This window comes from Umbelopsis ramanniana, assembly GCF_025399195.1.
Source record: "Umbelopsis ramanniana AG unplaced genomic scaffold K450scaffold_34, whole genome shotgun sequence".
Classification (NCBI taxonomy): Eukaryota; Fungi; Mucoromycota; class Umbelopsidomycetes; order Umbelopsidales; family Umbelopsidaceae; genus Umbelopsis; species Umbelopsis ramanniana.
This window is the reverse complement of record NW_026252120.1, coordinates 168,985-190,652: the sequence shown is the minus strand read 5'-3', so window position 1 is coordinate 190,652 and position 21,668 is coordinate 168,985. Positions and strand designations below refer to the sequence as shown.

The 21,668-nt window shown below is 42.3% G+C and overlaps 12 protein-coding genes across 12 annotated transcripts; 8 read left to right on the top strand and 4 right to left on the bottom strand.

The window, feature by feature from the left end:
• Positions 1 to 377: 377 nt before the first annotated feature.
• Positions 378 to 2,271, top strand: K450DRAFT_300803 (uncharacterized protein; the record flags this gene model as incomplete). The annotated part of the gene is made up of 5 exons (XM_051593731.1): positions 378 to 927; positions 1,022 to 1,139; positions 1,207 to 1,522; positions 1,666 to 1,734; positions 1,846 to 2,271. The coding sequence occupies 5 exons, from the start codon at positions 378 to 380 to the stop codon at positions 2,269 to 2,271; spliced, it is 1,479 nt and encodes a 492-aa protein (XP_051443899.1).
• Positions 2,272 to 2,635: 364 nt separating this feature from the next.
• On the top strand, positions 2,636 to 4,012 carry K450DRAFT_245014 (uncharacterized protein). The gene is made up of 2 exons (XM_051589681.1): positions 2,636 to 3,655; positions 3,729 to 4,012. Exons 1-2 carry the CDS (start codon positions 3,113 to 3,115, stop codon positions 3,873 to 3,875), a joined length of 690 nt encoding a protein of 229 aa, XP_051443898.1. The 5' UTR covers positions 2,636 to 3,112; the 3' UTR covers positions 3,876 to 4,012.
• Positions 4,013 to 4,199: 187 nt separating this feature from the next.
• Positions 4,200 to 5,361, top strand: K450DRAFT_245009 (uncharacterized protein). The gene is made up of 5 exons (XM_051589680.1): positions 4,200 to 4,332; positions 4,434 to 4,664; positions 4,759 to 4,816; positions 4,894 to 5,071; positions 5,164 to 5,361. The coding sequence occupies exons 1-4, from the start codon at positions 4,299 to 4,301 to the stop codon at positions 4,931 to 4,933; spliced, it is 363 nt and encodes a 120-aa protein (XP_051443897.1). The 5' UTR covers positions 4,200 to 4,298; the 3' UTR covers positions 4,934 to 5,071; positions 5,164 to 5,361.
• Positions 5,362 to 5,624: 263 nt separating this feature from the next.
• K450DRAFT_199975 (uncharacterized protein) lies at positions 5,625 to 8,551 on the bottom strand (the record flags this gene model as incomplete). Its single annotated transcript, XM_051584618.1, has 10 exons — positions 5,625 to 5,869; positions 5,891 to 6,034; positions 6,108 to 6,488; positions 6,555 to 6,661; positions 6,746 to 6,845; positions 6,945 to 7,076; positions 7,144 to 7,318; positions 7,389 to 7,667; positions 7,745 to 8,038; positions 8,129 to 8,551. The coding sequence occupies 10 exons, from the start codon at positions 8,549 to 8,551 to the stop codon at positions 5,625 to 5,627; spliced, it is 2,280 nt and encodes a 759-aa protein (XP_051443896.1).
• On the bottom strand, positions 8,343 to 9,283 carry K450DRAFT_244994 (uncharacterized protein). Its single transcript, XM_051589679.1, has one exon. The coding sequence runs from the start codon at positions 9,185 to 9,187 to the stop codon at positions 8,639 to 8,641; it is 549 nt and encodes a 182-aa protein (XP_051443895.1). The 5' UTR covers positions 9,188 to 9,283; the 3' UTR covers positions 8,343 to 8,638.
• Positions 9,284 to 10,423: 1,140 nt separating this feature from the next.
• On the top strand, positions 10,424 to 11,491 carry K450DRAFT_244992 (uncharacterized protein). Its single transcript, XM_051589678.1, has 3 exons — positions 10,424 to 10,487; positions 10,555 to 11,187; positions 11,248 to 11,491. The coding sequence occupies exons 1-3, from the start codon at positions 10,454 to 10,456 to the stop codon at positions 11,406 to 11,408; spliced, it is 828 nt and encodes a 275-aa protein (XP_051443894.1). The 5' UTR covers positions 10,424 to 10,453; the 3' UTR covers positions 11,409 to 11,491.
• Positions 11,355 to 12,565, bottom strand: K450DRAFT_244988 (uncharacterized protein). The gene is made up of 5 exons (XM_051589677.1): positions 12,253 to 12,565; positions 12,077 to 12,179; positions 11,881 to 12,011; positions 11,620 to 11,813; positions 11,355 to 11,538 (listed from the first exon to the last, which is right to left on the bottom strand). The coding sequence occupies exons 1-5, from the start codon at positions 12,395 to 12,397 to the stop codon at positions 11,518 to 11,520; spliced, it is 594 nt and encodes a 197-aa protein (XP_051443893.1). The 5' UTR covers positions 12,398 to 12,565; the 3' UTR covers positions 11,355 to 11,517.
• Positions 12,566 to 13,744: 1,179 nt separating this feature from the next.
• K450DRAFT_244975 (uncharacterized protein) lies at positions 13,745 to 16,558 on the top strand. Its single transcript, XM_051589676.1, has 11 exons — positions 13,745 to 13,865; positions 13,947 to 14,077; positions 14,158 to 14,218; positions 14,287 to 14,503; positions 14,590 to 14,615; positions 14,685 to 15,048; positions 15,121 to 15,263; positions 15,336 to 15,438; positions 15,507 to 15,907; positions 15,970 to 16,131; positions 16,203 to 16,558. Exons 1-11 carry the CDS (start codon positions 13,821 to 13,823, stop codon positions 16,449 to 16,451), a joined length of 1,902 nt encoding a protein of 633 aa, XP_051443892.1. The 5' UTR covers positions 13,745 to 13,820; the 3' UTR covers positions 16,452 to 16,558.
• Positions 16,388 to 16,854, top strand: K450DRAFT_244972 (uncharacterized protein). Its single transcript, XM_051589675.1, has 2 exons — positions 16,388 to 16,566; positions 16,639 to 16,854. The coding sequence occupies exons 1-2, from the start codon at positions 16,500 to 16,502 to the stop codon at positions 16,755 to 16,757; spliced, it is 186 nt and encodes a 61-aa protein (XP_051443891.1). The 5' UTR covers positions 16,388 to 16,499; the 3' UTR covers positions 16,758 to 16,854.
• A 271-nt stretch (positions 16,855 to 17,125) lies between these two features.
• K450DRAFT_244968 (uncharacterized protein) lies at positions 17,126 to 18,874 on the top strand. The gene is made up of 4 exons (XM_051589674.1): positions 17,126 to 17,507; positions 17,587 to 17,727; positions 17,796 to 17,958; positions 18,037 to 18,874. The coding sequence occupies exons 1-4, from the start codon at positions 17,310 to 17,312 to the stop codon at positions 18,507 to 18,509; spliced, it is 975 nt and encodes a 324-aa protein (XP_051443890.1). The 5' UTR covers positions 17,126 to 17,309; the 3' UTR covers positions 18,510 to 18,874.
• K450DRAFT_244967 (uncharacterized protein) lies at positions 18,656 to 19,439 on the bottom strand. Its single transcript, XM_051589673.1, has 4 exons — positions 19,193 to 19,439; positions 19,024 to 19,119; positions 18,899 to 18,952; positions 18,656 to 18,825 (listed from the first exon to the last, which is right to left on the bottom strand). The coding sequence occupies exons 1-4, from the start codon at positions 19,322 to 19,324 to the stop codon at positions 18,802 to 18,804; spliced, it is 306 nt and encodes a 101-aa protein (XP_051443889.1). The 5' UTR covers positions 19,325 to 19,439; the 3' UTR covers positions 18,656 to 18,801.
• K450DRAFT_244964 (uncharacterized protein) lies at positions 19,024 to 21,621 on the top strand. The gene is made up of 8 exons (XM_051589672.1): positions 19,024 to 19,541; positions 19,700 to 19,768; positions 19,838 to 20,084; positions 20,154 to 20,400; positions 20,464 to 20,558; positions 20,630 to 20,913; positions 20,976 to 21,212; positions 21,274 to 21,621. Exons 1-8 carry the CDS (start codon positions 19,485 to 19,487, stop codon positions 21,514 to 21,516), a joined length of 1,479 nt encoding a protein of 492 aa, XP_051443888.1. The 5' UTR covers positions 19,024 to 19,484; the 3' UTR covers positions 21,517 to 21,621.
• The last annotated feature ends 47 nt before the right edge of the window (positions 21,622 to 21,668 follow it).

Here is a 21,668-nt window from a genome sequence, read left to right as displayed (position 1 = left end):
GCCAGAAAATCCACTCGATCGAATAGGCTTGTCCTTAATTTCTTCAGGACCTGCTGCTGAATGCACTGGAAAAAATCAACTTAATTCTACTATCGGGGACAATCATCGGTAGCCACACTAAAGAAAGGTGTGGGTTGCAGTAGTCAGAGTATAGTAGCAATGATTGTAATACTGACCCTCACTCATGGCAGGTGCACAAACAGATAATGAAAATTGTCCGATGCGCTACCGATTGCTCTCGGAAGTTTAAGGTAATGTTTCCTACAATACGGATCGAGAGGTCTTGTTCAGGCTATTATAGCTGGGTCTGCCATTTTGCAAATCACTGGTTGTTATTTTCCTCCTTCTTCTTCTTCCCGCTGTATTACCAGGGCAAGATGTCAAACGTTCAAGGATCCCGAACCACGCTTTCTCCCCCAAACCGTCCCTTGCGACAGCATGCCATTTTGAAGGGACTAAGTTCATCTACTTTTGGCAAAAATAGTAACAAGTTGTATACCACTCCATCTCCTACACTCTCTATGCGTTCAGTCTTCAAAAAATCTCTTGTGCGAATGGCTATTGTATCCGCACAAGGTCTACGACATAAGAAAATTTTGCCCTCAAGCCCACAAACATCTGATATACCAAAAGGCTCCATACTTGCAACCGTGCGAACCGCATTGACTGTGACGAAACCCATAGTACACTATAATGGGCCTATTCGATCACTTGACGAATTTTCGAAAGAGACAATGGAATGGCTTCAGAAAGGGGCGGTGGCAGAAGGCGCCGCACTAAACAACCGAAAAAAAAATGCTGTGATCTTTAAGAAAGCTTTGTCGCAAGGAAAACGGTCCACGCCCAAAGGAACTCGGACACAATTTGTCCCGAAAGGGCTTTTTTACTTTAGAGTATTGCAGATCACAAGCAAATCATCTGCCAAATGTAGGTGTTTCTTTCCAAACAGAACGCCATGTGCACGATGTTGACAAGGTTGTTAATGCGTTTACGAAACAAAATTGAATCTCACTTTTTTAAGGCCGCGATGTTCGTTGCGAGCTTCAAATAGAGAACGACGTGTGCTCCAGCGAGTTAATGAGAAGCACAAGGTGTGGCAAGTCAAGTGCCCAAGCGAATTTTGATGAAACCTTCTTATTGTGAGCAGATTTTGGTTTTGGATATTGCATGTTGTCAGACTAGTTATTTATTATTTTTTGCAAACAGTGATGTGGAAGGTCCGTTCGTGGCTAATCTCAGTATCTATAGCCAGACTAAAGGTTCATCGTTCCTTCGCAGTAACAAGAGGGCACTAGAAGTCTGCCTGGGAAAGGAAAGCATCGAGTTTGATACCATTGGACCTACTGAGAAACGCATTCATCGCATAGACTTAAAGGGCTGGCCAGAAAATAGCTGCACGGATAACTTTCAAATATTGGTCAGCATTGGACTGCACGTTAACCATCGAACCATGGCGGTGGTTAATCAAACACGGTTTTACGAAGACTATCTGACAGTATATGTGCGAGGTGGAATGACTCCTGTAAGTATAACTTTGGCGTATAATTGGCTGCATTTGAGGGGGTTGATTAGCCATTTAAAAAAAAGCAGACGGACCAAAAAAAACAAACGAGAAAAACTTCCGATATTTCCTAACAATTTCACTATGTCATATTTTTTGACTAGCGATGGCGACGATACTGGACAGTACTCAAAGGTTCCAACCTTGAGTTGTTTGATTTTGAATATAGAGAGGTGAGTGAGTCACAGGTTTCTTTTTTATGTGTTCAGACCTATTCCAAAAAGGAAACCTCATTTGCAAAAAAGACCTCAGAACCTAAATTCAAAACCTTTCTGTCCTTTTAGGATCGCCCACCGATAGCAATTATCCCTCTTCAGGAGTTTCTATCTGCGTTCCATCCTGCGGTGGATGATGATGAGCGACAAGTTGACGTAGGATCAATGGGTCTCGCCCTTCAGTTTTCAGACATATGCCTTAGCCCAGAAATGCAAAAGGATGAGCAACTTCGCGACCTCTCCATTTTTGAGCGACGAATGTATATTTTGGCTGATAATATGATCAGTTTGAGTCAGTGGGAAAAAGCGCTTGAATATATCTCGCTTGTCATGGGAGAATGTAGAGGCAACTGCCCGACAAGGATTGTTGACACGGAGGTACTAGCACCATCTGAAAGCCACTCGGGATATAGCGGCATATACCAGCTTTATAACGAAGCTACACCACAGCAACCAGATGATCCAACTAAGAATCTTTTCAAGTACCTTTGGTAGCGTTATGCGGTTGTTTCAATTTTTTTGTTTAATATATTTAGCAAATAGAATAAAGCAGCATTGGTTTGCTGGCGAAGTCGATGTGAACAGTATACAAATTGGGCCGGTTGCGTCCAAAACCCAAACATTATTGGAGCTGGGTTTCAAGGCAATATTCACGCAGAATCAGCATGAGCAAATAGGATCCGATCACCTACAGTGTAAGAAAATAGAAAGAAGACAACAAAGCGATATTGATTAGCATGTCATGGTGCATCTAGAATTGGTTTCTTTAGTCACGATTGGTCATGAACCGTAGTCAATTCACATTTTTCAAGCTACCAAGCTTATCAGAACCATCTTTCGGTGTGCATTTCTGGAAAGGGAAAATTTTTTTTACAATACCAATCAGCTTTCACTATATTTTTTCCAAAAGCTCTAACTCAGAGTGTTGTTTTTCCTTTACGTCTTTCTTTCCTCTTGGAAAGCATCAACATCCATTGCTGATTACTGCTCCCACTACCTATGCAACAACCCTTTACTCAACCTCAGTACGATCTTCTTAACACTGTCGGCTGCTCCTTGAACGCTTTGCTCTCTGTTCCCGCTGCTTCTTTCCCTTTGATTCAACTTCAAGAATTCCCTTGCACATTGTTGGATCCTGGATAATTGGTCTTGCAACTGATTACATTATTCGCAGCGAACTATCACTTGCCAAAGAAAACCAAACCATTTTCTAAATCACTCTCCCAAAAAACAATCTACATACCCTTTTGTTAATCGCCACCAGAGCTATCTTCTCTCCCCACTCACATTTGCCCCACCCAAACCAAGCCAACTCTACTTAACACTCTTCTTCTCAATGAATATGATCAACACCACCGACGGCCGCTATAGCTCCCGAGCTAGATGTTCACCACTCTCCCGTGCTTTCTCCGTAATCGAGACACCAGCTATCTCCTTATCCCCTCTGCGATTCCTTCTTTTGGATTGCCCCACAGAGTCGACTCTTCCTCTTTATATGGATGAGTTCCGCCGTCTCAACGTCACCGATGTTGTTCGATGCTGCCAAGCTACTTATAACGCCAGTAGACTCACTGAGGAAGGCATCAATGTTCTGGATCTGCCTTTCCGTGATGGCGGAGTTCCCCCTCCGGCTATTATTGGTCAGTGGCTGAAACTGGTCGAAACACGCGACAGAGAAGCTAGAATGAACGCTAGCACGAGCCAAGATGATCCCGATATGAGACCCACCATTGCTGTTCACTGTGTTGCCGGTCTTGGCCGTGCTCCAGTCCTAGTTGCTATTGCTCTTATTGAAATGGGCATGCAACCTTTAGATGCTGTTGAATATGTGCGCAGAAAAAGAAGAGGCGCTTTCAATAAGCCTCAAATCGCTTTCTTGGTATGTATTTCACTTTGCCACTCGCAACTCATCCAGAAGCTTGTTGTATGCTAAATCAATTTCACTTTTATAGGATGCTTACAAACGCACCACCAAATCTGTCAAAGCTCGTTCTGTTTCTAATACCTCATCTGCCGGCTCTCCTATTAAATTTTCGCTTGGCAAAATGTTCAGAATTGGCAGTAGCGGCAGCAAGAAAGAAGTGGCCGCTTCGGATTGAATACATGATAGCTTTCCGATCACTCTTCATGAATTAATTTTTTTCCGATTTCACCTTGGTTTTATTCACCTTATTGTTTCAAGATTAGACAATACAAATTACATATTTTTTAAGTTTTTCAAAATTTGGGTCTACGCTTTTGCCTGGAGTGATCAGTAAGAGAAGTGAAAGGGTTTGGTTTGTGGTAAGCTCAAGCAGAAGGTCAATGCACTGACTGAGCTTCATGGGACCAAAATGAAAAAAGGTCTCTCCCGCACCAAGTGCACAGCATCAGAGAATCACGAGACTTGCCAGGTCACGCTCCAACCGCAGTTTGCTTTAAATATATGGGCTACCAACTACGTTTTCACCCACCCACTTTCACCCGTTTACTCACCCAACTTTACTTCATTGCGTTAATACCGTCTGTACATTCCTACACAAATGAGATCCAAGTTTAAGGACGAACATCCCTTTGGTAAGCATTTTGAAATGATCTGACTTTTGTTTGTCCTCCGACCTATCTGCTACTGCTAGTTGCCAAGAACGATAACACTAACACCCTACTTTATATTATAGAGAAGCGAAAGGCCGAAGCTGACCGTATTCGAACAAAGTACCCTGACCGAATCCCCGTTATTTGCGAAAAAGTCGATAAATCTGACATTGCTACTATTGACAAGAAGAAGTATCTGGTTCCATCTGACTTGACCGTAGGTCAATTTGTATACGTAATTCGCAAGAGAATTAAGCTCAGCCCAGAGAAGGCCATCTTTATCTTTGTGAATGAAATCCTACCCCCAACAGCAGGTAAGTTAAAAATTGGCTTTCGAGAGAACAACGGTTGGTGGGGGTTATTTCGAGAATGGCTAACTCATGTGGTTCCCATTTATCTGTCATGTAGCGTTAATGAGTTCAATGTATGAGGAGCACAAGGACGAGGATGGTTTCTTGTATATCACGTAAGTAGCGTTACGGACTACCTCGTGGTCACTTTCAAATTTTCATTCACTAACATTATCATTTCACCCGTGCACAGTTATTCTGGTGAAAATACATTTGGTGCTATCGTCGAGTAATGACTACTGTCCATCCCATACCACGTTCGCTCGGTCTGCCTTCTCACTTCCTGCTACCTCCCTCCGTGACTAAGCGGGTATTGCATTAGTAGTATAATTCTTACCCAACTGGCACGTTTTCTTTCTTCAATTTCTTTTTTCTCCTTTCATAATCCTTCCTGTTCAACTTTATGTTTGTCTTTTACTGTTTGATCAGTCAACTCTTTCTTCAATTTTATGTGTCTTTGTGGTTCTCCCCTCTCCTTCTGTTGTACATTTGAAATAGGTGTTCTTTCATACCATTTGATGGATCACGTTTTGAGCGGTCACCATAGACTACTCGATAGCATCCGTATCTGTTGAAATGTCAATGATAAACCACTTAAAGCAAGGGCTCTAAATCCCTTTACTTGATTAAAAGAAAGAAATGACCTCCGTAAGAACCATAACATCCTCAGTGAATATATTATGGTGGAAATATATTTATTTAGAGATATTACGAAGCTCACTGAAAATGTATGCACCTCTTTACATAATCAATGCGCATTGAAAGAATGGAGTTATGTTGTTTTGATTGTTGTGCCGAAAAAAAAAAGAATGTAGAGTGCATAGATTGTATGGATAACAAATTGTACATAAGACGAAAGGGAAAGTAGGGAATAAGATGATGGTACAGAAGTGAAAAGTGTTAAGGTCATTCTAAACTTTGATATCATCCTCTCTGGGATTTTGAATCTATTGGTTGGCTAGGTGATTTAGTCGACATGGTCATACTAGGGGTCAATTTTTGTAACGCGGCCGATGTTCGCAAGAATCGTTTCGAATTGTCTGGCTGTGTTTTGTCAGGTTTAGATGATTCACGTCGTCCGATCATGAACAGATTATGTGCACGGGATTTGAAAGCTGTCAATCCCATAGGAGGCAGATGATCAGCCGGTGACGGTATATCTGACCGTTCTAATATCACCGTTGACTTACCATCGCTGGCATTGGGTTGAGGCGAGGTCGATAATGTGTCTACAACAGGTTTTGCACGAGTTGTACTGACTTTCGTAGTGGAATAGGATCGTATAGGTTGGGCCGTTTTAGCGCTTTCGGTTGGCAAAGGTGGATTGGGAGCTGCTAGCGAGGGTCAATAGAAAACGTGGTTAAATCAAAGCGGACTATGCGATGGCTTGTATTATAGTTAACCTACAAGTTGTCTTGTTCTTCGTTGCATCTTTGTCACGAGTCGGAGCTGATGTAGCTCGTCGTGGTTGTTCCTTTTTAACTTTTTCTTGAACACCGCTTCGTCTTCGAGCCAAACCCGTCAACTCCTTCAACATGCTCGATCTAGATGGTGTTGGCATGGGAGGGAGGTTGGGGGGTACTAAGGACGATTCTGATCGCACCGCACCTCTTCGAACTCTAGCCGATAACGGATCACTACTGACACCGGTTGAAGACCTTGTTATTCCGCTGGGTGATCCAGGCTTGGTTCCTGTCTTGATGAGATTGTCAAGGATTCCTTCTCTGGCTCTTGCATTAGGGATAGCAAACTTGGGTGACTTGAGCGCTGCATTTTCAGCATTGATGACTAAAGAAAAGCAGTCAGTGATATTTCTAAGTCATACATCCAAACTTGGCCGTGCTATGAACTTACGTTTTGTTGAAAGGAATGCTCGTAAGTCATGAGCACTGTAAATTAGTGCTGGAGCAGGCAGTACGGGCCCAAACTCAGGAACGTTTTCATTGTGAATGACTTCAACCCTATGGTTATATAAGTCAGTTGACAGCCACGCAGTGCTTCTCACATTTTAGTAAAAACGGAAAAAAAAGTATCACATATTTTACCTCCAAGCAACGTGATCATCCACCATTTCCTCACGCACCAAAATGAATACGTGAAGAAACTGCGACTTAATCACCGATGGGCAGAATTTGGCATCTCCCTCTAAGAAGATAAGTGATACAATATCTATGTCGTAGGGGCAGCATTAGTACCGTCATTCAAATTGTGGGTGTAAAAATACATAACGCTCTGCAAACATACCGTTACCAACATGTCTTTTTCTATGGATTTGTTGTCGATCGCTCTTTCGAGCTGGGATCAGTGGGGCCACATGGTATACAATGTCAAAATCTTTCCATTTAGAGGTGTAAACATGGGTCCCAGACTCTCCAGCTAACACGAAAGAGAAAAGGTATGAATAGTGATTCCTGATGTAAGGCCGCATGTACTCATGTCTTACTTTTTGTGTCTAGTCCTCCTGCCCAGCCAAAATATCCCTTCAGTTCAACCTTATTTGCAATGGCATTCATCATGCGCCAAAATGATGGCGAGCAATCTGTATTTGAAAACCAGTCTTCTTCGATAGTCTGGCCAGGTTTAACAACCATAACACCAAACTTGTAATGGTTTGGTGACTGCAGTGGGTAAAAAAAAGGGGAAATCAGTAATAGGTCAAAGGTCATAAACATACTGTTAACTGCGTACCCCTGATTCATCGAAACGAAGGAGCTCGCGCTCTAATCCCAAATGAATAGTTTCTTCCGCCGATAGCTCTTTGAAACTGCCTAGGTCCGCTTCAGGAAACACCGAGGCAACAGCGGCACGCATGGTACGATTCCTGGTGTGACGCGAGGAAAAGGGTACTCTCTTGCTGTTGCTGTTCATTGAACCATGGCTAGAACTACCACTTCCCTTTGAGAATTCGATCCTGTTTTCCATTTCGTTGGCAACAACCTCATGAATGACATGTCGTTGATCTGGCAACTGAAATGGTACGTTCAGTATGAAACATAATAATGTTACACACATTTCATGAAGCAAACAACCCACAAGTCATTTACCTTGCTTGTTCGGATGATGATCCGATATTGCTGTCCCAAAATCTTTGCAGCAGCATTTCCAGGTCCACAGAACTCTCTTGCCTCCTCCCGTACGACAGAAATAATGTGATTGGGGCCGACAAATGTGGCGTAGGCCTTCCCAACAAAGTGCCGTCGAAACCAGCGTGTTTGCAGATCCAAATGCTCTGACGGTACTTTTGAAGGAAAAACATCTTCAATCACATATCCGTCTGCAGTAATAGTCATCATGGGTTCAAAATGCAGGTTGGATGCGATTGTCAAAAGTTGCTTAAGCTGTTGAATGGCATGGTATTATTAAAAAAAAAAAATGGGATTCTTTGCGGAGTTGGGTAGGTTTTTTAATTCGTGGAGAATTATCCTTACCATTGCCGTTGGATCAATTCTTCTAGCTTGAAGTTGCTCTCGAATGTAGCTGATATCCTTCTGGCTAGCTATATCATCGTATCCAAGAGCCAATAACTCTGAAGATTCTAGTAAGGTTCCCAAGTCTTTTGCTGATATAGTGTCTTGATTCAACAAGCATTGGCAGCGTTGGCGAAGACCGGCGACTCCAAAGGGAATAACGTCTAGCTGTTCACCGTCAGACGAGTCAGACACAGAAAAAGGAGAGGTTGGCCTCAGACCAGCTGATAAATGGCCACCGATCGCATCTGCGCAACGTAATGTGGAAGGAGCGGAGGAGTTGTCGAACATATCAGTCGTCGGACGCCAGGACGATATGCTATGTGGACGAGTGGGTTCGTTTAAAGTAGGTTGGTCTGCCAACTGCGATACTTGCAGAGGCATATTCAAAGACTGCGTAGATTCACGATGAAAGAGATGCGGCTCCTCTGAATCTGCTGTAAACTTTGACAAAAAATAAAAAGCGGCCAGTCAATCTCCACGCAGATGTTTTCCACTTCTAGTAAAGAGCGACAAAAACCCGTTTACCTTTCTGCGATGATAATATCTCCAAGGGACATGATAGCCTGTTATGGATTCTGTTATAGAGGGCATTTTAACTCTATCGTCCTCACACTCTTCCTCATCTCTTGCTGTCTCTCGCAGCGACGTCACAGAGGCCGATCCTCTGTGCCCCAATATTCCTCTGTCTTGGGTTACTTGTTTGTTTTCCCTCACTGGAAAAAGAGTGGACTGAACCCGCTTTGGAAACTTCGAAGATAGTCGAATTTGTGCTCGAGTGAACAAAGTGGATGCCGATGACTTTGGAGAAATGGACGAAGAGGTAGACAAAGAAAGGGATGTTGGGGAATCGATGTCATCTGCGCTTGAGCTCTTCATGAATTCGTGAGGAGGCATATGCAGAAATTCTAGAGAGGAGGATTGCAGAAGTACCTTGCTAGACTTGCTAGAGGATGTGGTACGGTGATGCTTTTTCAAATGCGGTTCCAGCCCGTCTTGTTCTTGCTCCAATGTCATCATAGTCACGGTTATTTTTTATCTCCCAACTTTTTTTGAAGTCAATGCACGCTTATGTTATTTCAATAGAATAAAGATTGAGGAAAAGATCAAGAGAGGGGAAAGCCAGGACACTTTCGATAGCTCAGATGCATGAAGAGTGATGAAAGGCAACAGAAAACGTGCCCTCTATTGGGAAAAGATTTCCCAGACACCAAGTACAAGCCTGCTCTAGCTTCAGTTGAGACATTCTGTGCGTGGGGGTTCAAGGGACTCTACCAATAATTTTTTTTGGGATCTAGGGGACCAAGGAACACATTGAATACTCCTGACGTATGCACAAATCACTTCCATACGTATTCTATTCATTGTACGGAACGAGCCCAAACACCAACTAATGTGCTTCGCATACTAGAGAATATGTAACCACATCTGAATTCCACTAATGTCTTTTTAAAACTTTAGATGTTAGCCTTCGTAAAAACCCATTAAATGAATCCGGTTACAACTAGTACAATCTTGTCTATATGGCCTATCCTGCGGAAAAGTATATAACGTTACTGTATGCGCAAATGAATGCATATTGAGAAATGTACTCAAAAGAGGATAACAGATATATTTCAAACGGATTGCTAACGAACATTTTGTTTTTAAAATGATTTACTTTTTCTTGTTTCTTCAGCTATGGGTAACGTTGCCAATTACATCTACTTTATTCTGAAACATATATATATTTAACACCGAGTTTCAGTGCAATGATGTCGGTGTACTCAGAACCCCTTTCCTAAGCAACAAACTATCGTTTCTGCGGAATGGAGTGACTTAGGGGACAATAAACATGGCTAAAGCAATGTAAATCCTTTATCTCGTTATGTTATATATTTTCTAGAGGTAGTATGTCAAAATGTCCCCTTTACTGCATCTTTCGATCAACTCGATGTTGTGCCGTCCGTTCATATCGTTCCAGTCTTTATGGCATAAAGTTTTCCTCGTATCTTGGGCATTTTTCATGTGTTCTTCTCAACTTTGGTCACATATTCATTTTAAAATACTATAAATTTATCTTTTATTGTGAATGGTCGAAGACTTTTTAACATCATCAGAAACGGCCGCCTTTACATGCCTTAGCGACCAGATGATCGCCAACTCCTCGCTTGTCGGGTAATGCCACCATTTTTTGGAAAATTTTATTGAATTATTCCATGTAAATAAACATGACAGGACTGCCAAAATTTATAGGAGCATCTTTTTTGCCATTTTGCCAGTTACTGGAACAAAATAACCTTCAGCATGTTTAGCAATCGTCTATTTTCCCGTAGCTTCTGTAAGTATAGTAGCATTCACTAAAACAAGATCTCTGCATTCAACAAATCCTCACAAATCACTTTCAGCGGCCTATGGTGCTCGAAACGTACAGACAGCATCGGCAGCATCACCAGCTCTTTCAGCATTTGGAGCTCGTGTTGGTTTAGAAGTTTCTCAACCTGCATTGGAACGTGCAGTAACTCACAAGTCTTTTGGCGATGTCAACAACGCACAATTGGAGATTCTTGGCAAAAGAGTGGCTGGTCTGTTCTGTACAGAGTATTTGCGTGCTCGTTACCCCAGACTGCCACCAGCTGCCTTTGACAAAGTGTTGACAGCCTACATCGGCAACAACAGTTTAGCCAAGTATGGTCGCGAAATTGGTCTTCAGCATGTTTTACGCTGGGACGCTGCCGAGTCTGAAGGAGCATACCACTCAGAAACCATGAGCAGTGCCTTGAATGCTATCATTGGTTTAGTTCACCAGGAGAAAGGCGCAGAAGCTGCAAAGAAGTTTGTTCATGCCCATATACTGGCAAGAGATGTCAATGTCAGTGATGTTGTCAAGATCGAAAACCCAAAAGCACATCTTTCTCGTCTCACAACTAGATATGGCAAAGAAAAGCCTCTCTCCAGACTCTTGAAGGAAACCGGAAGAGCAACCAATTCCGCAGTTTTCATTGTTGGTGTCTTTTCTGGAGAAGAAAAGCTCGGTGAAGGTTAGTTCAATATAAAGAGGTTATGATAGATAGAACACTGGCTAATGTTGCTATTCGTAGGTTATGGTAACTCAATGAAAATGGCAGAGTTCAGAGCATGCATGGATGCAATCAACAAGCATTACCTCTTTGAGAACAAAGACTTCATGTTGCCTTCCGACACACTTAGTGAAGCAGAATATAAACCAGTGGCTTTTGGTGACACCCAAGTCATCGTTTAGACGTATTAGCTCCACATCAAAAATCTCAATCCTCTCATTCTTGTAACCATAGTCATTTAAAGACGTCAAGGGACGAATTCCTTTTTATAACGTTTATTTTTTTTTCTAATCAAGCAAAATAGACTCCTTCCTGTTTCAAAGAACGCCGCATATCACAATGATACGATTAATAGTTGTCAAATAAGTAATCAGCGTTGTTGAACGTTCTTACCTGAGCAGCCCATAGCGTGGTCGAGCCATCCTTTCCGCCACATGAAACTTCTAATTGCCCTGAAATCGGCGCAGCAAAAGTGAATCTAGGACTTGTACTCAGGTACTTCTTGGTCTCTACATGCACCAATCGTACGCTTTCTTCTCGCATCCATTCTTTACTCTTGCCGGTGCACACCAAACGCCAGTCGTCACCTAAAGGCAGTATTCACGTTAGTCCTGAAGCCAATTTTAGACACCAGTTTTTCATTCCATGACATACCAGTATCTTCTTTATCGAAACAACTGACTTCTTGTTGGTGAGATAATGGAGAGTGATGATTATGCGAATGTAAATATCCCTTGGTGCCAACGTGGTGTAGACGAATCGTTGCTCCACAAGGTATAGGTTCACTGCAGAAAAAGTGTCAGATCGCATTTTCGACCGCTATTTGTAACTTCCAAGAAAGTATTCTCACCCTCTCAAGCAGCCTCGACCATACGAGGCTTGAACTTTCCAAAAACTATTCGCGTCTACGGATGACGAAAGGGCAGTAACCGATTGTTGTCCTGATCCGGATGCTATTGTACAAGGAATAGAGTGATCAACACCCGATAAATAGAACAGTCAGCGCAGATTGAGTTCAACACATACCATACGCTACTGTATGAGAGTGTAGCTTGTATCCAGTGTCGACATTCGTGAGTTTGATGATGCTACCGCATGTGACCTTTTCAAGACCTAATGCTGGATTATTAGCACGTCCACCAAGGGAATGAGAAATCGAAACACGAACCATGTTCTATTTCTGGAGCATTGGATGCTGCAAGTGCGTTCGATGCTAGCGCGAGGAGCAGGATTGTAGAAGTGAATAGCTTCATATTTGCTCCAAGTATAAACCGTGTCGGACTCGTGCCAGTTCTCTATTGGTGAAATCAGTCACGACAATCGATAATTTGTGTTCAACCAAAGCCAAAATGGAGCTTCTGTAAAATAATGCATCTAAATAGTTACTACATAGAAAAATAGTCATGTTGATTCTACTAAGACTAAATGTATAGTGTTTCATTATTCACATCACATGGACTGTTTACTGGTTGTCGCTGTTGAAGGGTAGATTTTATATGCCAATATCGTCTACATGTTTCTGTACAGCATGGCTCAAAAGGCAATCAATGAAATTTGGCATATACTAACGAAGCTTGGCGAGAATAGACAACTTCATACCATAAATGTTAATATTCTGGTCAAACTCTCTTGGCACTACCGTTATTGCTTTCGGTTACGATTTTTATTCACATGAATACTACGATTGAACTCACCAAGACAATCAGGCTTATCCTTATTTTTGACAGCGGTAGACCATTATAGAGCATTTTCAAACGAATGAAACTGCACTTACCCAGTTAACCATAAGACCAATACTACAATATTCATAGTAGCTTTCGGTTAACGACCATTAATGTTTGAATGTCGGGGAACGGAGACCGCAAACGGCTGCGAAAATTAGGTTTGGCATTGAAATTATCGCATTTCATTATCAACTAACAAGCGAATAATAAGACTTTCTTGGGAACAAAATCTGTGAGTAGAAAACATCGACACCAGCTGTCGTGTCCAATATATTGCATTCATCGAACTAGATTTTAGTGTCTCTAGCATGTATCGCAGTCTCTGTTGTCATCGCTCAAAGCGTACATTATACCTGGCGATGGTACAAATTCAGTTCATATCAGCAAAAACATTGAAAAAGCATACTGTGATAAAGTTATAAAAATAATGTGCAACTGTCAGCCCTTAGGAAAGGAATTTGAAAATACTTTCATCAAACATACTTTCGCTAGCGAACTTTAGAAAAAAGACATTATATAATTCGATGACGTTCCATGGCTGAAATCTGATAGTAAAATGGACGGGGATGTCCCTATGCTGCGAAATAAAGATATGACATTTTGTCGAGGTAGTAGTAAGAAACTGGCCATACGGCCACAACACATCTGTGGGTCAATACTTTTCCAGTTCAAATCGCTAGCAAAAAATTAAGGTGTATTTTTGCTTCCTCTCGTCAATGTCAAGAGCTCTCAGAGCTATAGCACCAGCCATTACATGCTCTACGATTATTAAAATTTTAAAAGCAAAATTTTCCCTTTTTTCTTTCTTGGAATTAGCCTACATTTGCAAACCATACAATTGGATCCGTCAAACAAATCGACCCTCCCTTTATGTCACATCTTCGGAATATCGAACCAGCCGAATACTACGACCAAGTATGCATCCAATGCCAACTCCAATGGTATTAAAAGATCGGGAATTATACACTCATAATGACGAAATTACTCAATTAATAGGAAAATGGCGGTGTTATACCAGTCTTTCGCCCAACTATGGCCGAATTTGAAGACTTTCTTTCTTTCGTTCAGGCAATAGATTCATATGGACGGGAAGCAGGAATCGTCAAAATCATACCGCCGAAAGAATGGTCAGTGCTTTGTCTAGTATTATTTAGCTATGCTGCGCCTACTACAATCGCTGAGCTCTTTATCTCTTCGAACCCACCAGGACAAAGTCACTTCCAGACGTACAAAATATGCTAGAAACAGTGCGAGTTCGAAATCCAATTGTAAGCTCTCAAAAGTATTCAAGCGTAATATATCGTCACAATGCTTATCTGATCCTTTTTTTTTCTAGGTTCAGCACATCATCGGTAGTCAAGGTATCTACACCCAAACAAACGTTGAAAAAAGACGACCATATACCGTACAACAATGGCACCAGCTTTGCGAATCAGAAGCACATCGTCCTCCAACAGCCAAAGTGACTCAGCCTCAGTCCCTACCTGCCATCAAAAAGCGTAAAGTTACTCATCATGAATCTCCACTGGCTATGGAGACTGACCCACGAAAACGTAAGACTTACTGTTTCAATAATGGTCACATGTCGCCTCGGATCATGATTAACCAATACCATATTTACCTTCTGGGCCAACAATAGCATCACAAGCCCCACCTTCAGCCAGCGTAAGTTTAACCTACCGGTTATGGTTTTCTTGAGAAAGCATATCTGAAATCAAGTTTTGCTCATTACAGACCCGATCAAAATCAAAGCATGGGAATATTCCAAAGGGTTCCGCAGCCTTGGATGGCCATGCCCAGAAATATTCCAGTACCACCATGTCATTACATCAAGAAACTCATCTCAGATCTCCACCACCTTCTCCGCCAAGAAAGCTGAACACCTTAGCCGCAGAAGGACAGCCAATAAAAACGAAACGAATGATCAAAGCTGAGGAGTTGGAATTAGCTCAGTCCGATAACCACGACCCACTTACCTTTGATTATCACTGTGAGGATGACGAAAAATACACCGTAGAGTATTGTAAGGAAATGGAGCGCACATATTGGCGAAACCTTACCTTTTCACAACCCATGTATGGTGCTGATATGCAAGGAAGTAAGTCAGCGGGCTTGAGATTCCTTCGGTATCAATGAAGAGGTGTTTAATAATGCGATGTTGCAATTTCAGCCTTGTTTGAGGATTCTACCAAGACTTGGAATGTGAATAAGCTGGATAATATATTGAATAGGATTGGGGTGGAGCTTCCAGGTGTCAACACAGCTTACCTATATTTCGGGCAATGGAAAGCGACGTTTGCGTGGCATGTAGAGGTATAATTGGAAAGGATTCCGTCAGAGTACGATTTTTGTGAAGACGATACTGACCACTAATATTGGTAAAAGGACATGGATCTGTACTCAATCAACTATCTACATTTCGGAGCGCCAAAGCAGTGGTACGCCATTCCTGCAACTTATAGAAAGCGGTTTGAGACAGTGATGCAAAGTAAGTCTCTACATCTTGCGTGACAGAAGCTTTGGCGTTCGTGGCCCCCTAATTCTGCGTTATGTTAGATATCTTCTCTCCGGCTTATAAATCCTGCAGTGAGTTTTTGCGACATAAGACTTTCATAGCGTCACCAACTATACTGGCCAACAACTCCATCCCCGTCAGCCGGCTCGTCCAGCATGAGGGAGAATTTGTCATCACGTTTCCATATGGATATCATTCCGGTTACAACCTTGGATTCAACTGCGCCGAAAGTACCAACTTTGCATTGGATTCTTGGGTGGAAATTGGTCGACAGGCGAAAGCATGCACCTGTATAGGTGACAGTGTAAAAATTGATGTGTCCGTATTTGAACCGCATGTCCTAGAGGAAGAGAAGCCGTCGAGCAGCGAAGGAGAGGAAGTGGTACGAAAACGAAAGAGAAAGCAGAAGGACCCTCCTCAACCCGCGGTTGGTGTTGATAAGGTAAGCATAACATGGATAAGGATTAAGTTTCCGCAATTTTTCTCATCCAATGGGCTCTTCAGTGTGTTCTATGCCCTTTGCTCGGAGCTGACCTACCAACGGACGATGGACGCCGGGCGCATCGATTATGTGCTGAGTTTGTGCCTGATACGCGTGTGGTGGCCGGACCAAAAGGCGATATCGTTGTTGGAGTTGATAGTATACCTAATGCGCGATGGAAGTTGGTAAGCACCAGTGGATAATTGTGACCCTCAATAGTGCTCTTACCTGGGAGATTAACCGTTTTACCATTTAGAAATGCTTACTTTGCGGAAAAGTGGACGGCGCATGCATTCAGTGCAGGAAAGGGCGTTGCTGTAGAGCATTTCACACAAGTTGTGCCAAAGATGCAGAACTTACACTTCATGTGGAAGAATTGGAGGATGGTACGATTCTGAAAGAAGGCTACTGCCCAACGCACGATCCAGTGAGTACATTAAGCAATGGCAAAGGAAAGAGTGCACGGGAATACGTTAACTTAAAATTCGTACCTTGTGCCTTGTAGAAGCGGGAATTGGAAAAATTGGCTCAACGCACAAAGCATGCTCAAGAAATGGCTGCAAAGTTCAAACCTAACACACCAATATGGGCCAGATGGAAAGGGGGTCCTTATTTTGCTGGTATATGCTCATCTCTCGTTCCTCATCTGTGTGTATTTGTACCAATTGCTTAACCTTTGTTTCAACATTCAGGTACAATTCAATCATGCACTAGCAACAAGCAGAGTTGTCGAATAGCTTTTGCAGACGGTTACTCGCTTGCTGTACCTTGGAAAGACATCCTTTTAGAATCACCCGACATTAAATGTTAGTATTGCCCATAGGCTGTAGCTATTCTTGTAACATAAGTATAATAAGAAATGTAGAATTTCGAAGTAAAAGCTCCTCTGTACATCATTCAAACCTTCATCCTTTTCTCCTAATCTTCCCGCACTTAAGTTGTTTTTGCAGCGGTCAAGCTACACCCGAGTACTATGCCCTACACAGCATACTAGTGCTATGATATCAACGTCTGGTAAGAACGTGATGCGAGTGGCCATCCATTTTAGGCAATATTGCTTCGCCTACATGGTTGGCATTCCTTTGCTATTTGTTATGTTCATCCAAGGCGTCTACTCATCAACATCATGATGGAGGGCAAATGAGAATTAGGTCATTCATAAAAAGTGATTTTGAGTATCTTGGATATAAATTTGATGACTTCAGATGACCATGAATTTTCTGTAACTTCCGATTTGCCGTAATCGTCATCGCCACTACTGCTGTCTAAGATCGGAGTTGAAATCTATTGGTCAAAATCCTCAAAAGCTTCACTCGCTTGACGATCTTTTCACCTGCTTCTTACTTTGTTCCTATAATTTGCAATGGCTTTAAAACCTTTAAAAGGGAGAAGAAAGCATCTTTTCCTATCATACCTTAAAGACTGGGTTCTGGTCATAATTCTTATTGTCGTCTTTCTGGTGATTGATAGTGTCGACCCGTTCTTCTCAGAATTTCCCTTGCAAAACCGTCGATTAATGTATTCATTGAAGAACGATACCCTGTCAATAGGGGTCTTGGCTGTAAGATGCTCAAAATAATTCTCGCTTGACAGACAAACGCTCTGACTTATGTTAACCCTGCTATATTCTTGTAACTTAGGTACTTGCTGTGGTTGTACCATTCATCATAATCGCCCTCGTGTCTATATTTTTAGTCCGCAGTCCACTTGATCTTCACAATGGAACTCTGGGCCTGCTGCTATCAGTATCATTTACCATCATGATTACAGAGATAGTCAAGGTAGGCTCGTAATGTCTATTTCTCATTAGCCTACATGTTCTGACATCAATTCTTCCGTATGATGGTAGCTGACAGTGGGTGCTCACCGACCTGACTTTTTAGCTGTATGTGCACCCAGAGAAGGTGCTGTGGATCCTCCTTTGGGCCTGAGCAATTTATCGGTTTGTACTCGACCCCTCGATTATCTTCTAAAAGACGCGTTCAAATCCTTCCCAAGTGGCCACACCTCTGGTATGTACTGCACATGAAGTATGTAAGCCGATTATGTTTCAAGTAGTAACGCTTCTTTTGATCATCGGTCCAAACCAGTTGGATTTGCTGGTCTCGTATACCTCTCACTCTACTTTGCTGGAAAATTACGGTTATTTGTAATGAAGACTGGTTACTTCTATCGTGGCTTCATCGTTACTATGCCAATTCTCGGAGCGGTTCTAATAGGCGTATCCCGCATCACAGATTACAAGCATCACACTTGGGATGTGGTAGTTGCAGCTTTGATAGGCACTTTATTTGCTTTTTTTGCGTACCATCAATACTATCCATCGTTATGGTCTCCTCACAGTGGCATACCATTTGAGCCCAGAATTGCGAAAAGAAACGAATTAGCAACGAATGACGATGTAAGTATCTCACAACAGCTGGCTGCTGATTATGGTCCGAAAGAAGATGATTATCAACTCGGGAACACCTCAGGCACTAGCGGCCAATCATTCGAAATGTCCAATTCGCGCTCACAAGCAAACATTGCATCGAGCGGCTCAAATGCAGCCAATGTTTCGTAATGTAGATAGCCTTAGCTTGCGCATGCATGCCAAACGAACATATTATTCTTTCAATGTATTGAGTTAATCGTATATCTAATGTACTTTAGACTATCAGCCAAAGGGGTTAACCCCAAAATGTACTTCCTCAGTGTTGCTAATGTCGACGTTCGAATTAATGCTATACTTATTGGCGCTCATGTGTGACATTTTTTAAAAAAGCAAAAACTCATAACTGCACAACATACAAGTTTGAATATGAATGTATTAATGCAATTACGGTGGGCCGTTTAACAATATCAGCAGATATGATCTATGCTCTACTTGGCGGAGAAAGCTATGATAGTCATTGCAAATTTAGAAATAATATCCGGGTTGAACTGATCCTTTAAACTTCATATATGACTTACCAAGATGACACCGTCACCACGTACGAAAAGCATATCGGAATTTCGCTTGACGATCTAAAAGCAATTTAAGCACTGTTAACAGAAATCGAATTTTGGTAGAACGAGCACCCAGTCAGATATCGTACCCGTATAACTTCTTCGTTGGTATCTTCGTTGACATCAACAATTGTGATAGTTTCTTCTACTTCTCCAAGAACCAAATTCAAATGGCCGTCAAATGCCTGTTTCGTGAAAAAAAGTCGATTAGTCTTTCGTTAGCTCTGTTTACATAGGCTGGGTAATCGATCAACTTACGTGCAATCTGCCACGCAGTTCTCGATCACCGCGTAATTTGACATAAATTCTCTCGTCCAAAGAAAGTCGAACAAGATCAATAGGTTCCTCAACGGCTCCGGTGTCAGGTATAGTTGGATTGATATCGGCCATGTGGAATTAGATTGTTAATGGAAGAATTACTGGCCGGGAAAAAATTCAAGTTGAAAGGGAATTCCAATGCGGAGTTGACAGGGTGACGAAAGCAAAGGTCATTTCAGTGCTCGCTCAGCAATTCCATCCTTTGGTTTCTATTGAATTTTACATCATAAGCATGGATGCCTTGGATTCCCTTACACCGCAACAAAAGGATGTATTAGAACAGTTTCAGGTAAATTATAGTCAATTTGTCGAATCTTCATTTATGCCTCATTGTCAGTTTTATTGGCCGATAGTCCTTGAGATCAATTCCCAGTTATCAGATAGCCAACTCGTTTATTGCCCCCACTTCCTATGGCAATTGACACATGTCTTCTTCTTTTGATATAGTCTGTTACTCAGATTGACGATATAGGTGAAGCTTTGGTCAAGTTGACTCGTTATGACTGGAATCTAGAGGTACAGTGCGTTCTCGTACTCAAAGGTGTTCCTCGAATATACTATTTCTTACGCAAATAACGAATTCAGATGGCGGTTCAAAGCGTTTTCGATGGAGCAGCGGCTGTTGAGTCTGCTTCAGCTACCCGCGAAAAGCTTGCGGAAGAGGTGGCTGCCTCTACATCATCTGAGACAACCCCTTTGACTTCAAGCACCCGACCAACTATACCGCAACGAACGCACGCAAGGCAAACTCGAAAATGGGGAATTTTCTCGTTTCTGGCTTGGCCGTTCGGATTTGCTTGGAATATTACATGGGCCATGTTATCCTTCGCATGTAAGTCTTGGCCAGAGTGTTTCATCTTCGTAGCATGTACCTTATTAAAATTTAAACTCCTGGGAACAGCACGCTACTTCACACGTCAGTCAATAACAGGTGGAAACAGAAGTGTCCCATTATCCCAGCAGCGACAAGATCCACAAGCAATCGCTGCTCGCTTTTTACGGGAATTCGAAGACCAATATGGTGCAACCCATGTTGACTTTTTCGCTGGCGGTTATTCACAAGCTCTCGAGACAGCCAAGCGACAGCTCAGTTTTTTAATGGTTGTCCTTCAGAGCGATGAACATGATGACACACCAACTTTTTGTCGGTAAGTCACTGACGATATCATATTACAAAGTCTCTGTAGGCTCGCCTAATACGTGTTATACAGCGACACTCTCACTTCCGAGGAGTTGATAAATTTTGTACGAGAGAATAATATCCTTACTTGGGGCGGTAATGTGCGAGAAACAGAAGGTTACCAAGGTGGGTTTCGTCTTGCTACTGTATCGTATTCGTACATATGGTGTTTTATTAAGCAAAATTTGACATTGTAGTCAGCACAACTCTTCAAGCAACCACATACCCATTCATCGCCGTCATTACTTTACAATATCCTGGCGGTGCTGTCAATGCCACTCCAAAAATGACAGTAGTTGACAGGATCGAAGGGGTTAATGATGCCGCCTCTGTCGTTCGCCGCCTACAGAGCGCAAAAGATCGTTATGGCCCTGGCCTGGATCGCATGCGAAGAGAAAAGGAAGAACGCGAGATGGAGAGATCCCTTAGAGATGAACAAGATCGAGCATATCGGGAGAGTCTGAAAGCAGACCAGGAGAAGGTAATTATTTAGTGAATGGTCATTTCGCAGTATCTTTCGTCTAATGCATTTATATTTCACAGGAACGTAAAGCTCAACAGGCTCGCGAAGAAGCCGCTCGTGCGGAAGAGGATGCCCAGCGAGCTCAGCTGGAAAAGGAAGAGTTAGAAAAGAAAAAGCAACAGTACCAATATTACCTTTGCAATCAATTCACTGAAGAACCTGACGCAAACCACCCTGGAGGTGTTACAAGACTCAGCTTCAGGCTTCCTGATGGTTCTCGCGTGATTAGAAGATTCAAAGCTGACGATACCTTAGAGGTAAATTTTGCAAATTTGACTTTATCAATTCATAAATCGGGTTTGCTTATCATGCCTATAGACCTTGTACCAATATGTTGAAGCATACCCGATCATTCAAGACCCTGAAATCGACACAACAGAGTGCACAAAGCCACCGTCAAACTATAGTCACAAATTTGAGTTCACTGTTATGACACCCTATCCACGAACTGTCTTTCAGCCCACCGATAGCGTTATCAAGGATCAATCTATGCTGTGGCCAAGTGCGACACTTGTGGTTGATTTATTGGAGGAGGAAGAGGACGATGACCAAGATGCATAGATTGACATACTTGCTCCAAATAGGTGTTTGCGCTGAATGTCTTCCGCAATAAAATTATGCAACAGGTCAAATCATGAATGACAAAGTTGCACTTTGATACCTTGATTGTTTTTAGCGAAATGTGGTCAACGGCCTTTGGGCCTAATAGCCGT

Excerpts from the sequence above, each read along its gene's own strand:
- K450DRAFT_244972 (XM_051589675.1), top strand. The coding sequence starts at position 16,500 with ATGGCTGCAAAGTTCAAACCTAACACACCAATATGGGCCAGATGGAAA. Across the intron at positions 16,567-16,638 it reads AGGGGGTCCTTATTTTGCTG|GTACAATTCAATCATGCACT; the intron begins GTATATGCTCAT and ends TTCAACATTCAG.
- K450DRAFT_245014 (XM_051589681.1), top strand. The coding sequence starts at position 3,113 with ATGAATATGATCAACACCACCGACGGCCGCTATAGCTCCCGAGCTAGA. Across the intron at positions 3,656-3,728 it reads AGCCTCAAATCGCTTTCTTG|GATGCTTACAAACGCACCAC; the intron begins GTATGTATTTCA and ends TCACTTTTATAG.
- K450DRAFT_244994 (XM_051589679.1), bottom strand. The coding sequence starts at position 9,187 with ATGATGACATTGGAGCAAGAACAAGACGGGCTGGAACCGCATTTGAAA.
- K450DRAFT_245009 (XM_051589680.1), top strand. The coding sequence starts at position 4,299 with ATGAGATCCAAGTTTAAGGACGAACATCCCTTTG. Across the intron at positions 4,333-4,433 it reads TAAGGACGAACATCCCTTTG|AGAAGCGAAAGGCCGAAGCT; the intron begins GTAAGCATTTTG and ends TTTATATTATAG. Across the intron at positions 4,817-4,893 it reads GATGGTTTCTTGTATATCAC|TTATTCTGGTGAAAATACAT; the intron begins GTAAGTAGCGTT and ends ACCCGTGCACAG.
- K450DRAFT_244992 (XM_051589678.1), top strand. The coding sequence starts at position 10,454 with ATGTTTAGCAATCGTCTATTTTCCCGTAGCTTCT. Across the intron at positions 10,488-10,554 it reads TCTATTTTCCCGTAGCTTCT|CGGCCTATGGTGCTCGAAAC; the intron begins GTAAGTATAGTA and ends AATCACTTTCAG. Across the intron at positions 11,188-11,247 it reads AGAAGAAAAGCTCGGTGAAG|GTTATGGTAACTCAATGAAA; the intron begins GTTAGTTCAATA and ends TGCTATTCGTAG.
- K450DRAFT_244975 (XM_051589676.1), top strand. The coding sequence starts at position 13,821 with ATGTCACATCTTCGGAATATCGAACCAGCCGAATACTACGACCAA. Across the intron at positions 13,866-13,946 it reads CAGCCGAATACTACGACCAA|GAAAATGGCGGTGTTATACC; the intron begins GTATGCATCCAA and ends CTCAATTAATAG. Across the intron at positions 14,504-14,589 it reads GGAGACTGACCCACGAAAAC|CATCACAAGCCCCACCTTCA; the intron begins GTAAGACTTACT and ends GGCCAACAATAG.
- K450DRAFT_244968 (XM_051589674.1), top strand. The coding sequence starts at position 17,310 with ATGGCTTTAAAACCTTTAAAAGGGAGAAGAAAGCATCTTTTCCTATCA. Across the intron at positions 17,508-17,586 it reads TGTCAATAGGGGTCTTGGCT|GTACTTGCTGTGGTTGTACC; the intron begins GTAAGATGCTCA and ends CTTGTAACTTAG. Across the intron at positions 17,728-17,795 it reads TGATTACAGAGATAGTCAAG|CTGACAGTGGGTGCTCACCG; the intron begins GTAGGCTCGTAA and ends GTATGATGGTAG.
- K450DRAFT_244988 (XM_051589677.1), bottom strand. The coding sequence starts at position 12,397 with ATGGTTCGTGTTTCGATTTCTCATTCCCTTGGTGGACGTGCTAATAAT. Across the intron at positions 11,814-11,880 it reads TTTCGATAAAGAAGATACTG|GTGACGACTGGCGTTTGGTG; the intron begins GTATGTCATGGA and ends TACTGCCTTTAG. Across the intron at positions 11,539-11,619 it reads CCACGCTATGGGCTGCTCAG|GAAGGAGTCTATTTTGCTTG; the intron begins GTAAGAACGTTC and ends TCTTTGAAACAG.
- K450DRAFT_244964 (XM_051589672.1), top strand. The coding sequence starts at position 19,485 with ATGGATGCCTTGGATTCCCTTACACCGCAACAAAAGGATGTATTAGAA. Across the intron at positions 19,542-19,699 it reads ATGTATTAGAACAGTTTCAG|TCTGTTACTCAGATTGACGA; the intron begins GTAAATTATAGT and ends CTTTTGATATAG. Across the intron at positions 20,401-20,463 it reads GACACACCAACTTTTTGTCG|CGACACTCTCACTTCCGAGG; the intron begins GTAAGTCACTGA and ends CGTGTTATACAG.
- K450DRAFT_244967 (XM_051589673.1), bottom strand. The coding sequence starts at position 19,324 with ATGGCCGATATCAATCCAACTATACCTGACACCGGAGCCGTTGAGGAA. Across the intron at positions 19,120-19,192 it reads AACTGCGTGGCAGATTGCAC|GCATTTGACGGCCATTTGAA; the intron begins GTAAGTTGATCG and ends TTCACGAAACAG. Across the intron at positions 18,826-18,898 it reads GTGGTGACGGTGTCATCTTG|CTTTCTCCGCCAAGTAGAGC; the intron begins GTAAGTCATATA and ends TGACTATCATAG.